This window comes from Panthera onca, chromosome D4 (assembly GCF_046562875.1).
Source record: "Panthera onca isolate mPanOnc1 chromosome D4, mPanOnc1 haplotype 2, whole genome shotgun sequence".
Classification (NCBI taxonomy): domain Eukaryota; kingdom Metazoa; phylum Chordata; class Mammalia; order Carnivora; family Felidae; genus Panthera; species Panthera onca.
In genome coordinates this window covers 11,516,725-11,530,477 of record NC_138351.1, presented here as the reverse complement: position 1 = coordinate 11,530,477, position 13,753 = coordinate 11,516,725, and the positions used below count along the sequence as shown (strand labels likewise).

General features: G+C 47.0%; 1 protein-coding gene across 5 annotated transcripts in view; it reads left to right on the top strand.

The window, feature by feature from the left end:
• DOCK8 (dedicator of cytokinesis 8) overlaps nt 1–13,753 on the top strand; it is a 228,608-nt gene that overhangs the window by 151,439 nt on the left and 63,416 nt on the right. For 4 of the 5 annotated variants that reach the window (XM_078436042.2, XM_078436044.2, XM_078436045.2 and 1 more), the window contains 3 exons: nt 1,106–1,275; nt 3,884–3,979; nt 8,401–8,496. In XM_078436042.2, coding sequence (XP_078292168.2) covers nt 1,106–1,275; nt 3,884–3,979; nt 8,401–8,496 — 362 coding nt within the window. The remainder of the gene's footprint in view (nt 1–1,105; nt 1,276–3,883; nt 3,980–8,400; nt 8,497–13,753) is intronic. The other variant, XM_078436043.2, reaches the window with a different exon arrangement.

Sequence of the window (13,753 nt, the reverse complement as noted above, 5' to 3'; positions counted from 1 at the left end):
CGGCCGCTCAACCGACTGAGCCACCCAGGCACCCCCCCAGTGGGTAATTTCTGATGCAGGCGAGGATCTTTTCTTTTCAAAGATGGCTCAGTGACAACAGGAATGTAGGACACTAGGATGATAATGACCAGGGACACAACACATATCTGACTGTCGTGGTGAGCACTGACTCCTAAACGTCTCGTTATGAAGAAAAGAAATCCCTGTCCTCATTTCCCCCAAACTAAACTTTTGAAATAACAACGGTGCCTTTCTCCAGCCTTCCCAATTAGTTACAGAGGTAAGAATCGCCCGGTGCTTCTAGTCAGCAGGATATGAAAAGTAGCATTACCAAGTTTACAAACCTCGAGGTCCTACCTAGCAAAGAAACTTGCCATTTTTATTAGTCCACGCAGCCTCATTGCAAGTAAACCTGTAATTTCAACTGAGGTTTTTTGTGTAAGTTTTTTTTTTTTAATGTTTATTTATTTTTGAAAAAGAGAGAGAGTGAGCAGGGTAGGAGCAGAGGGAGAGAGAGGGAGACAGAATCCGAAGCAGGCTCTGAGCTGACAGCACAGATTCCGATGCAGGGCTTGAACTCACAAACCATGAGATCTTGACCTACACCGAAGTCGGACGCTTAACTCCCTGAGCCACCCAGGTGCCCCTCGATTGAGTTTTTACAGAACTGGTAATATCTCAAAGACTCACATAATCACTTTTGAAGACTTACACGTCACGGTGAAAACTGATATGAGGCTCAGAGGATTCCTTGGATTCTCAGATCTCAGAACACCTCACGGGACTTTTAAAGCTGTCTTAATGTAAATATTAATAAGTTTACAAGTCCACATTTCTAGCTTGTCTAGAACCATCAGAAGCTCCAGTAGCCCTGGGGTTGGCTCAGTAGCCGCCTCTGCCTTTGGATGAGGTGTGTGTTCCCAGCTCCCTGCTGCCTCCCACCTTATCAACTGCCCCTCAGACCTCCCCCAGCATTTGATAGAAGACCCTAATTCCAAGATCTAATCAGGTGGGTTTTCGATCCACTCTCTCCCTTCCCCTTTCAAGCACAGTAAGTGACTCTGATCCCCTTTCTGTTGACATGTCGGTACCTGGCGGGGTGCAGGCGCCCCTGCTGGCCTCCCCGACCCTCGCTACCACACCTTTGGACGCACGTCGGCTGCCGCCGTGAGTTCAAAGCTGCTGCAGGCGCGGGTGATGAGCAGTAGTAATCCAGACCTCGCGGGACCACACTGTGCAGCAGACGAGGAGGTAAAGAACATCATGTCGTCAAAGGTAGGGAAGGTGTCAAACCCTGAAAGGTGACGCGAGCTCTTTTCATTTTTCACCGAAACTTGGCGAAACGGCACGAAATCGACCGGGACCGTTGCCCCTGCTCCGCTGTCCCGATGCTCTCAGGGCTTCGGCTTTGGAAGTGATCGAGACCATTCTGCCAACGGGCAGAGGCAAGCCTGGCATTTGAAGACCTGCTCAGTTAGTTGCCACTGGTGGGAAATCTTTAGGGGATAGCTGATTGAGCCGCATGGGGTCCATGGATTCTGTTTGCAAAGAAGCAAATGTAACTTTGATTGTTTTTCAGATGACTAGAATGGTGTTGTTGCCATTGTTGTTTTTAAATATTCATTCACATCCATAAGTTGATTTCCCCATAAAATAATTCCAAAGAGCAAAGCCAGGTTTTGTAAACAAAAACCGAGATCCCGAGAGGGTTGATGACTTGGGTTATCCTGTTTTCCTACCATGAATTCTTTGCTTTTTCTTGGCACAATTTTTTTATTTTGTAACACTTGAAAATATATAGAATTATTGTGAATATAGTACAGAAAGTTTTTGTATACTCCTTACCTAGTCTCTCTTTTATTAACATTTTACATTAGGATGGTACATTTGTCACAATTAACTAATGTTGATCCATTATTATTTTTATTAACTAAAGTTTCATATCTTATTCAGATTTCATCCGTTTTTCCCTAATGCCATTTTTCTGTTCCAGGATCCCATCTGGCATACCACGGTATATTTTGTAGTCCTGTCTCCTCAGTCACCTCTTGGCTGGGACAATTTTGTAGACTTCCCTTGATTTTGATGACCTTGACAGTTTTGAGGAGTCCTGGTCAGATATTTTGTAGAATGTGTTTCACCTGAACATTTTTTTCAAAATTGTGATAGAATCATGAAATTCACACTCCTGAGTGTATAATTCAATATTGTTGTTTGTTTTTCCATAAAGCTGCCATCTGAATTTTTTCCCCAGTTATCTATGGATCTGTGGATAAGCTTTTAGAGTAATTTCATTTCCCCTGATTATGATATATCAATCTCCTAGGTGTTGACATAATTTCTCTTACAAGATCCGCCCACTGGAGACAGTGTGTTATGAGAAGAATGATTTGGAGACCAGAATTGGGTCTCGATTCTATCACCCCCCCAGCTGAGGGGTCAGGGGCAAGTCTGATTCTGCCCTGGGCCTCCTTTTCCTCGTCTCTGTGGAGTTTCTGAACCATGAATGAATTTAAGAAACACCTAGAGACCCACTACCAAAGATTCTAACAATCTAGAGAATCTAGAGTGTGCACCATATGAAATTGTTTCTATTCTACCTTTTTTGACTTCCAGAATCAACCCACGGCTTCTGAGAGCTGATTGGTCAAATTTCTGAAGTGTTCTGAGCCAGATGTTAACCACAGACACTGTCAAAAATGAAATTATATAAACTAACAATTAAATAAGCTGTATTAACTAAAAAATAATCTAAATGTAATATGGTATCTTGGATTGGATGTTAAAACTGAAACTCTACTTTAGCGGAAAGACTGGTAAAATCTGAATCTGTGGTTTAGTTGCTAGTCATGAGCCCATGTTAATTTCTCAGTTTTGACAAAGGTATCATAGTTATGTAAGATACTAACATCGAGAGGAACTGGGCAAAGAAGGGTACACAAGAACTCTGTACTACCTTTGCAACTTGTCCATAAATCCAAAATTATTCCACTTTAGAAAGGTAGTATCCAAACGCCCTTCCTCACTATTTTACTACGTTTTACTCTTATCTGTGTTCTTGAGGTCATTTGTGTCTATTGTATTTGTATGGAGGATGTACAACAGAATGATTTGCTAGTGCACCTCTCTTCCCAACGCTCTGTTCAGTGACGTTATGTTAACCTGAAATCTGCCACGATGAAAGCATTTACAGCACAGAAATAGGCAAATGCTGCACACCAGCTCCTCCCCCTCAGAAGCCGATTGTTACCTTTGCCAGCACACCATGGTCCAACCTCATATTTAAGGTCCCTTTAAGCATTAGCATTTTCTGATGGCCCCGGGGGGGAAGGGTGGGGAAATAGCCTGCAGCTGTCAATGACAGGCTTGATCATTCTGGTGTCCTTAATAAAAATGAAATTATTAAATTTCTATGTGGATTGGGTTAAGAATTTTCTAATCGTGTTGTAGCAAGGGGAGAACGTTTTGTCCACAGTGGTTTTTGACAATTTTTAAAATAGTGTTTTAAGAGCCCACGACAGTACCGTACTAGCCCACAGAGAGGCGCTGTTCCCACACTTTATTTTTCACGCCCTCCCAATAAAGTCACAACATGGAAGGGACTTCGGCAGCCCGTGGTCTTAACGAGGTTTTAACTATGGGTCACTCTACACACTAAACTGCTAACAGTGATTATCTCAGGAGCAATAAAATTAAATGTGACCTTACATTCTTTGCTCTGTTTTATATTTATGACAATTGTCTTTCCTTTGTAACCAGAAAAAAAAAAAAAGGCAGAAATGTATCGGAAATGAGTTCTGAGGTTGTGATTCCCAGACCGCAGGCTCATCTGTGCAGTGAACCAGTGTCAGTGGACAGATACGTCATGGTTTGTGTTTTTCAGATTGCTGATCGTAACTGCAACCGAATGTCTTACTATTGCTCTGGCAACAATGATGTTCCCAGTTCGACCACAGCCCCAAGGCCAGCCAGCAAAAAGGTACAGAGCCGGGCAGTGTGAGTACGATTTGCCCGTGTCCTCTCACTATGATTTATAATAGACACCATCAAAGTGCTCTCCTCCCTCGTTCTCACCCTCCTGACACAGACACACTTTTGTAGCTCTGTCCCTCATCGTCCATTTTTTGACCAATTGGTTTCCTATTCAGTGAGTGGTTCTCCAAATTTCCATGCATTCAGAAGTACCTGCAGGGTTTTGTTTTTTTTTTAATGTTTATTTATTTTGGGGGGAGGGGGCTGGGTAGAGCGCAAGCAGGGGAGGGGCAAAGAGACAGGGTCCAGGCTCTGAGCTGTCAGCACAGAGCCCGATGCGGGGCTCTAACTCACGAACTGCGAGATCATGACCTGAGCCGAAGTCAGACCCTCAATACGCTGAGCCACCCAGGTGCCCTGCCGGAGGGTTTGTTAAAACTGATGGCTGCACCCTACTCCCGGAGTTTCTGACCCAATAGATCTAAGTGGAGCCCAAGAATTTGCATTTCTAACAAGTTCCCAGGTGACGCTCATCCAGAGACACGGTTTCAGAAGCACTGCATTAGTTTCTTTTTCAGTAGCAGGTAAGCCGAGGACAGTTCGTTCTCAACAAAAGTGAATGGCAATAATTAGGTATCAGTTATTTCAATACTAGATCAAGTGACAGGAAATGCTTCCTCAAAATTCATTCGTTTTTAAAAATCTTTTTAATGTCTGTTTATTTAATTTTGAGAGAGAGAGAGACAGAGACAGAGCACAAGCAAAGGGAAGGGCAGAGAGAGGGAGACACAGAATCGGAAGCAGGCTCCAGGCTCCGAGCTGTCAGCACAGAGGCCCAACGTGGGACTTGAACTCACACACTGTGAGATCATGACCTGAGCCAGAGTCAGACGCTTAAACGACTGAGCCACCCAGGCGCCCCAAAACTCTTCGTAATCGGGAGTGCCTGGGTGGCTCAGTCAGTTGAGCGCCGACTCTTGATTTTGGCTCAGGTCATGATCTCACAGTTCATGAAATGAAGCCCCGCGTCAGGCTCTGAGCCTACAGCATGGAGCCTGCCTGGGATTTTTTCTCTTCCTCGCTCTCTACCTCTCCCCCACTCATACTGTCTCTGTCTCTCTCAAATAACGAATAAACTTAATTCATTCTAATCAGCTTTACTTATGAGTTCAGAGACTTTACAAACTGTTCGCCAGAACATCCTATAAAAAAAAAAAATTCTCCCGCCCCAGTCACGGCCTGTGTGGTCTAAGGGGTGGGGGTGTCTTTCTTAGGATTTCTCCTCTGCCAGGCACCCAGAATTGCTCCTTTATGGTAGTTACTTAAGCCCTTGAGTGTCTTTCAAGTCCCTTATTAAAATCTAAGTATGCTGATTGGAAGGATAACACAGTAAGCCGTTTGCAACAGCTGACGCCACAGGGAATGTTTATGAAACATGCAAGGAGGGAAGGAGCCTCAGCTCAGCTCACTTTGGACCAAGTGAGGGAAAGATCAAGCGTGGCGGGGTGGGGGTGCTGCCTGCGCCTGGGGGCGCAGACTTTTCAGTAGTCCAGGCACCGTATGTCCGGGGAGAGGTACCAGGAGTTACTTTTCAAAGAAGTGAAAAAAGATGGGGCCAGGTGCTGACAATAACTTTTGCACCTACTCTGAAACTTAGCTTGGTGCTTTGCAGTGACTGGTTACAAAGTCCCTCTTTTAACAAAAAAAAATTTTTTTTAACGTTTATTTATTTTTGGGACAGAGAGAGACAGAGCATGAACGGGGGAGGGGCAGAGAGAGAGGGAGACACAGAATCAGAAGCAGGCTCCAGGCTCTGAGCCATCAGCCCAGAGCCCGACACGGGGCTCGAACTCACGGACCGCGAGATCGTGACCTGAGCCGAAGTCGGACGCTCAACCGACTGAGCCACCCAGGTGCCCCACAAAGTCCCTCTTTTAAAAGCCATGGTTTGCCGGCAGCCAGGCTTCTTTAAGGCAGGCCATCACGTTTGGTTTTGCACTTGCCTTCTTTTGACTTTGTTCCTGCTGGTTTCAATGACCAGAAGCCAATCTTTTCATTTCAGAGGGCAGCTGAGACAGTGTTTCCTCGGTAGCTCAGCAAAAAAGGATTTAGCTGCTTGGCTGTCTCCTGTAACGTCAGGAGCAAGGTGTTCTTGTAATAATGTTGCCTGGTAAGCAACATAAATTACTTTAAGAAGCAGCTTATCCTCTAATCTCTTCTTGCCATAAGACTCTGGCAGTCAAACTGACCTATTTTCCAGAGGTTACCTTTGAAGCTAGCGGAGCGTGTCTTTCCTACAGGGGCAAGATCCGGGCGTAGCCAACTTACATCATAGGCACACTTAGACCACCTGCTACATTAACATTCCGCCTCCTGGCGCTCTCAAGGGGGTGAGCTTCCTGGCAGTCTCCTAACAGCAGACAAATGCCCTCTTTCCGTGTGTTAAGATCATAAAGATTTGACTCACCTGGAAGAATGAAGGGGGGGGCCTCCTGACAAGCTGAAACATCTAAGCATTTTGCACCCATCGCCATTAACCGGCTAAGTATATAAATAGAATACCCAGCCATCTGCACATGGGTTTTCCCATGAGTCTCCCTTTAGCTTACTAATTCTCAAATGTTAATGTCCGTGAGATAGTAAATTGGGTTCCTTGCACACTGTTTAGGGTGGGTGCTGTAAAGGTTTGTCAAGGGCAGCCTTTGCTATAATCAATTTTTGTTTTAGGGATTGAATTGAAGACTTAACTGCCATTTTGCTGGTACCCTCGCATGTGGTATTAGGATGCTCAAATCGGTTTTTTTTGTTTTCTTATTTTATTTTATTTTATTTATTTATTTTTCAATATATGAAATTTATTGTCAGATTGGTTTCCATACAACACCCAGTGCTCATCCCAAAAGGTGCCCTCCTCAATACCCATCACCCACCCTCTCTTCCCTCCCACCCCCCATCAACCACACCCAGCATGGAGCCCAGTATGGGGCTTAAACTCAAGACGCTGAGATCAAGACCTGAGCTGAAACCAAGAGTCTGATGCTTAATCAACTGAGCCACCCAGGCACCCCTCAAATAGTTTAGCTCTCACCCACAGAACAATAAAAAATAGTTCATCTATATTTATGCTCGGTTTTATGATCACCAGATTAGCGAAATCCAATGACAGTAGGCAGATGCCATTTTTTGCCATTAGTTAAGGTGGCTGCCCATCTCTGTTTGCCCAGGACCAAGGGTTCCCTGGGATGCAGGACTTTTCTGTTTCCAGACCAAGTCTCAGGAAAACTGAGATGAATTGGTGGCCTTACCTTTATTCTTGAACTTCCTCCCAAGCAAAGCTGTTGTCAGTGCATTAATAAGTAGCCAGATAAACCAGGGAATGGGAAATGTACAAAGATGCCACAGTCACCACCTGCTACGTTTGCTGTTGAGCAGTTAGATAACTCGAAAGGAAGTGTAGACATAGAGCAAAGCCGAGAACTTCCAGCATCTGACCCTGGGACATAGGAGTTGAGAAATGCTGAGTTCCCCGCTGTTTAATGCAGAAGATCTGCTCATAAGCCCAACCCATCGTGTTTCCTACAATGCCATAGTGCGATTATAAAAACAAGAATTGTCTTACCTGGAACAGAGCTTAATTTTTTTAATGTTTATTTTATTTTTGAGAGAGAGAGAGAGAGCAGGGGAGGGGCAGAGAGGGAAACATAGAATCCAAAGCGGGCTCCAAGCTCTGAGCTGTCAGCACAGAGCCTGACGCAGGGCCTGAACCCATGCACCACAAGATCCTGACCTGAGCCAGAGTCAGGTGCTTAACTGACTGAGCCAGGCACCCCTGGAAGAGAGTTTAGATACCACCTAGGCAACAGTTCTCATATTGAGGTCCCTGGACCAACAGCACCAGCGTCACCTGGGAACCTGTTAGAAATACAAATTCTCAGGTCAGGCCCCAGACTTAGAAGATCCAAATCCAAATCCAAAACCCTGAGGGCGGACCCAGCAGTCTGCGTGTCTCAACAATCCCTCCAGGGGATTCTGACTCACATTCCAGTTTGACCACCACTGCTACCAACCAACAGATTTATAGATGAGAAAACTGAGAGCCAAGAGAGGAATGGCTTGCACGTGGTCACACAGATAATTCGCCTCACAGGCCGAGAGGAAAGTAACAGTCTCAGCCCCACCTGTAGGGTCACTCCCAGGCGAAGGCCATTCCTTCAGACCTAGCCCTCTTCCATGATACCACCACCAGCCTCCTCCCACCTGCCTAGAAGATTCTCCGTGTCAGGTTACCTGAGCACTGACCTTGCCATCCAGCTGCGGTCTGGGACACCTAGGACATGTGTGTCAGTAACTAACAAGCCACTAGAGAGAAGAGGTGTCAGTGTGGAAGTCCCTTGCCATCTCAGACTGGTTTCTCTGGTTCTCGTCCAGCATTTCCACGAGGAGCTTGCCCTGCAGATGGTGGTCAGTACCGGGATGGTGAGAGAAACCGTCTTCAAGTACGCCTGGTTCTTCTTCGAGCTTCTGGTGAGATCCTTGCGTGTTTGTGTGTCTACCCCGTAGGGCGTGAGAAACACGTTGCAGAAAGGCAGCGCAGTTGCCCAGGTTGGGGACTGACGTTTTTTTCCCCCGAGTTGCTCCTGCTGAAAATATGGGATCGTTGCCCAAAATCCAACTCTTCCTCACTCCTCTGCCCGTCTTCCTACCCATGCTTGCCGATGCCACCTTGAGAATGTCCCTCCCGCCTGTAGCTTCTAGCCATCCTCACCGCCCCACACCTGGCTGAGCTGCCATCGTCTGCCGGGTGCTTCTTACAATTCCTTTCTCCTTGCACGTGTTCGTTTTTGTGCTGGCCCGGTCATTTCGCACGGGGGCTGCCGATTCTAAACAGGTCGTGTCGCCCTCCTCTTGAAAACCCTTCACCGATTTCCAGCGTGCCGGAAATAAAGCACAAATTTTATCGTGGCTTATGAAGCCCTTGTACGATTATGTTTCCCTCCGTCTCTCACCTGGGCTCATACCACCCTCCTCTCTTCATTCAGCCACGTCGTTCCCAGTTTGGTTCTTGTAAGACGCTGTGGCCTTTCCAGCCTCAAAGCCTTTCTCAGATTCTCCCTCCCCTCCCTACCTCCCATCCCCTGCCCCCGCCCAGGCACGCACATTTTGGGTTCTTCTCTTCGGGGTTCAGCTTAAACGTCACCACCCCTGAGAGGCCTTTCTGACCCGCTTATGCTGTAATATGTCTTCCTCTCTGCTGTTCTTCAAACACCCTGTTTATTTCCATTCCAGCAATCATCCCAATTTATATTTGTCTTTCCGTCTTGCTTATTCAACTGCTAGGATTTGGGTCTGTCTTTATGATCCTCTCTGTAGCCCCAGCACACTGCTTGGTGCCAGACAAGCACCAACTGATATTTATTAGGGAAAGAAAAAAAATGAAACTTGCAAATCTGTTTACCCTCCAACTTCTATCAGATCTCTACTAGAAGGGCAGAAGGCACAGCTGTAGTCCTTCATTTTCGCATGAAAAGAACGATACTAATACCCAGGTTTTAAATCATTACTGGAAGGGAAAAGAAAGCAACTAAGAATATCCGTTTTATCAATGTTGATAAATGGAGATAAATTTTGATATGATGTTAAATGAAAAAGGGATACAAGCGTAGATACCAACCACAGCTGACTCGTGAACACTGTAGGGGAGAGGAATGCCATCCCCCCCCCCCAAGATGAAAATTCAGATATAACTTTGACTCCCCCCACGACTTAACTAAGAGCCTCCTGTTGACGGGAAGCCTTACCAGTAGCATAAACAGTCAGTGTATGTTTTATACGTTATGTGTGTCATATACTGTATTCATACAATAAAGTAGGCTAGAGAAAAGAAAAAATGTTAAGCAATCATGAAGAAGAGGAAATACATTTACAGGACTGTATTGTACTTATCAAAAAAAAAAAAAAATCCGCATGTAAGTGGACCCTCGCCGTTCAAACCCATGTTGTTCAAGAGTCAGTTGTACATAAAAATGTATATACAGACAATCTCGGGGATTAGGGTTAGGAGTGGATTAGGATTTAGTGATAGAGTTAGCTTTATAGTCACTGGGTTCTTTCCGCTGTGACATTAAGTCAGTAATTTTTGTTTTACGAGAGAGAGGGTAGGATTTCCCCCTGAGCTCTAGTTTATCTCTGTAAGTTCAAGCCTAAGAAAAAGGGAACAGTACTGAATAATAGGATATTAGACAACAAGGGGTCAAAGGAAACAAAAATAAAAGTCATCCTGGGGAGGAAATGAGAAGAGATGTACAATCGGGTTAAAAGGAAGTCAGCCCGTGCCACAAAAACATCCAGGATTCAAATCTTTGAGCTTTTCACCGAGTCCCGACCCCTAGCTGGGGAAGGGTGTTTGCTAGAGAGGCATCTTTTCAAGGCACAGTCTGGAATTCTTACAACAGAATCTTCCGGGGGCTGTTTAGTAAAAATGAAGCAGATTCTAGAGACCCTCCCTAGGGCTACTGAATGAGGTAAGGAGAGGAGGACCCCAGGGGTGCACATTATCCTGTCTCCCTGGGGGACTTGTGAGCACCCGTGAAGATCCACTAGTCCCCACCATCCCTGCCCCACGAGGCATCGACAGAGCCGAGGGTCTTCGTACCCAGCCGGCACCACAATTTCCCGTTCTAAAAGCCAAGTTCATTAAGGTGGGCGGCCACAGCCTCCAAGTCTTGTAGCAACAACGTCAGCCCTGAGACATGAGCTCTGTGCTCTGGCAGCAAATGAACTGGCCTTGAAACCCTCTTGAGGCATGAGAAGCATCAACAGCAACATGCCATTCCTGTACGTCCCTGTACTCACCCTACTCGCCGTCAAGTTTCTCCACGTGAAGGAGATTCACTCGGGTCATCGTCCATCTGTACACAATTCTTGCAGATAATCTTAAACCAAATTCATCTATCAGATGGCACGTGAAAAGTCGGGTAGCAAAAACGAAATTTGATGTTGTGGAATCTCAAACAAACCAAGTCCCAAGGTATCCCCGTTAAAAAATATCTCACGTCATTTACGCATACACACGCACACATATGTACACACACGTCACCTAGTCATTCTTAGATATTATTTAGTAGTTACATATTATAAGCACAATCGCTAGACTGGAGAGCCAAAACTCTGATGAGGTTCTCAAACTCTGCTATGTCAGGGTTCCAGTAGCAGCCCTAAGGGCTCCTTAATACGTCCTTGAAACCCCAGTAAAGACCTGTATGTGAGAAGTACCCTGGGGAGTCATCCCCATTGCACACACAGGACACGAAGACTGAAGCAGGGTTTGCCCAGCCCGCTCAGCCCCCGAGGGCCAGAGACTCAAGGGCTCTCGTCCAACGTCAGTCCTCTTGCCGTTTTGCCTCTCCTTGGAAGCTCAAAGTTACATAACGCTTCCTTAGCCTAATGTATTAATCACATGCGAAACTTTTATATTCAGAAGTCACCTTGAATACACTGCTTCTCCCATGCCGGGCCAGAATGGACTCAGCCTCTTGAGGGCTCGGTGGCTCCACCTGGCATCTTAGAGCTCCGTCTGTATTCTCGGAAGGTGTCACAATGACTGTCCTTCCTCTAATCCTGTAACTGCTGGCATCCCTGAGGAGGGAAAAATAATCCCATCCGAAATGTAGTGTGCATCTTCCCAGCTATGCTCCGGGCACCGTTTTAAGCATTGTCTCATTTAGTCCTCGAACAGCCTGGAGGCCAGAGTTTGCTCTCACCCCCAGTCTATAGATGGGGTTGCAGGAACTGTGGTGGCCCTAAGGAGGGCTCTGTGGGTCAGCCAAAGGCTTCGTCTGTACCCCTTTACTGCCCTTAACTGCAGGGAGCTATGGAGAACTGCAGGGAGCTACGGTTCCAGAGAACCATGGAAAAGGTGAAAATTGCTTTTGATCTTGCACATTTATTGACTAGGACTCTGTGGCCCTGGGAGAGGAAGCGGAAGCTAAAGTTGCTAGCCCTCCTTCCCTCTAGGAGTCCCTGATGGTAAACAGAGGAGGGAGTTGGGAAGAAATCTCTTGCCGACCTGAGCCAATGGAAGCGGTCGGTCCACAGGCAGATCACCCAAGACGCTGCTCTTCCCCGGGGCTCTGGGTGTTGTAACCAAAGTGTGCCAGGGTCCCAGTAGGACGGCCTTGGCATCTCTCAGAAGGCCTCACAGGAAAGCACTCATCAAAGCGACTGGGCCAGGTATGAGCACGTGGGGTTGGCAAGGCACGGAGGGAAGAGTCTTTATCTGTCTCTACAGGAGCAAGGGCCGGGAACAGTGTAACTGGGACTTAAGACAAAGCTGAGACAGAGCAGAGGGTCCCCATGACAGGAGCCGGATTCCTACAGAAATGTCCCCACGAGCAGAAGCTTGCCGCGGCCCCGATGAGGTCAGCAGAGTGGACATACAGCAGGACCTCCGTGTCCTCTCCCTCATTGATTCCCTGCTGGTCCCCTCCCATTAGCCAACTCCAAGCAGAAGCCCAAGGACAAGGAGGCCTGAGAGACGTAGTCCGTAGAGATCAGCTTGCCAAGGTTCAGAGACTGACGCAGAACACCAAGCAATGGATGTAGGTGCCGGAGTGGAGGCAAATGGAAGCTTTGCCAGAACTTTGCAAGGAAACGGATCCCAGACTCAGACAGGACACCCAGTCCAGCATGCGTTGTGGGTGCATTTGCCTCGTGGATGCTCAGGAAGCTATTTAAAAACCAAAACCGTTTTTTTTCCTAAGAAGCCTGAAGAGAAAGAAAGGACCGTCTCCTCAGACTCGGCCCGACAACGCGGGCCATTTAACACCCTTCAGTTGCATTAATGCCCGAGCGCCAAGGAACAGCCACTGTGGCAGCCGAGTGTTGAACACAAGCCTGGGGCCAGTTTCACACTTGCTAATGAACAAATCCCTGTGCCCCTTGAGAAACCGCTGGGCCAGACTTTGGGGACCCACAGGTCAATGGGTGACCTAATTTACTCACAACATGAAGTTTTGCACCAGCGGGTTCTTTAGAGGCACCCCTGCTGTGCATGGGTCACGAAGACCACTATGGGGGATCGTATTTTCCTGCCTTACGCCACCTGCAAATAATAGACCGAGCATCCACTGGCGTTTCCAGTGGCTGTTCTTCTGTGCAGAGCCCAAGGACACAGTAGCTGGCAAGTTACTTACAGTCTGGAAAGAGGCCATCAGTTGAAAGTACGGGGTTGTGAGAATTATTTACTGGTTGTAGGGTGGCCAAGCCCCGCAGGCAGGAGCCGGATATAGCAGTGAGATCTAAAAGCCTGGTGCCCCAGGGTGGGTTAGCCAGAAGAAAATCAGGATCGGGGCAGCTCAGACAAAGAGGCCTTGTCTTCCCAGGTCCTTTGTTAGGAGCAAAGTGGGAGAGACGCGGCTGCCAGACAAGAACGAGGTCCAGTGCCCACCTCTCATGCTGGTCCTCCCTCCCCCCAAGTGTGTGAGACTCTGGGGTACAGACACCTCCGTGTGCCCTGAACCAAGCAGGACCCTGCAGGGAAGAGAATCCATGGTTCTTACGCTGGGCTCTAGGATTTTAGGTCTGTAGGGCTTCCTCAAGCTGGCCCTGGTATTATCTGAAAACATAAAACACACACAGCCTGTCTCTTATTCTCTTCTTATTTTACCTTCTCTTTGTTTTTTTATCTCTGCTTGTCTCGGTGCTAATGAAGGTTGTTGGTCCTGCATTCTTAGAAGCAGAAATCTGCTGGTAGTGCCTGAGAGTCCTCCCTTGTGGCCCTTGG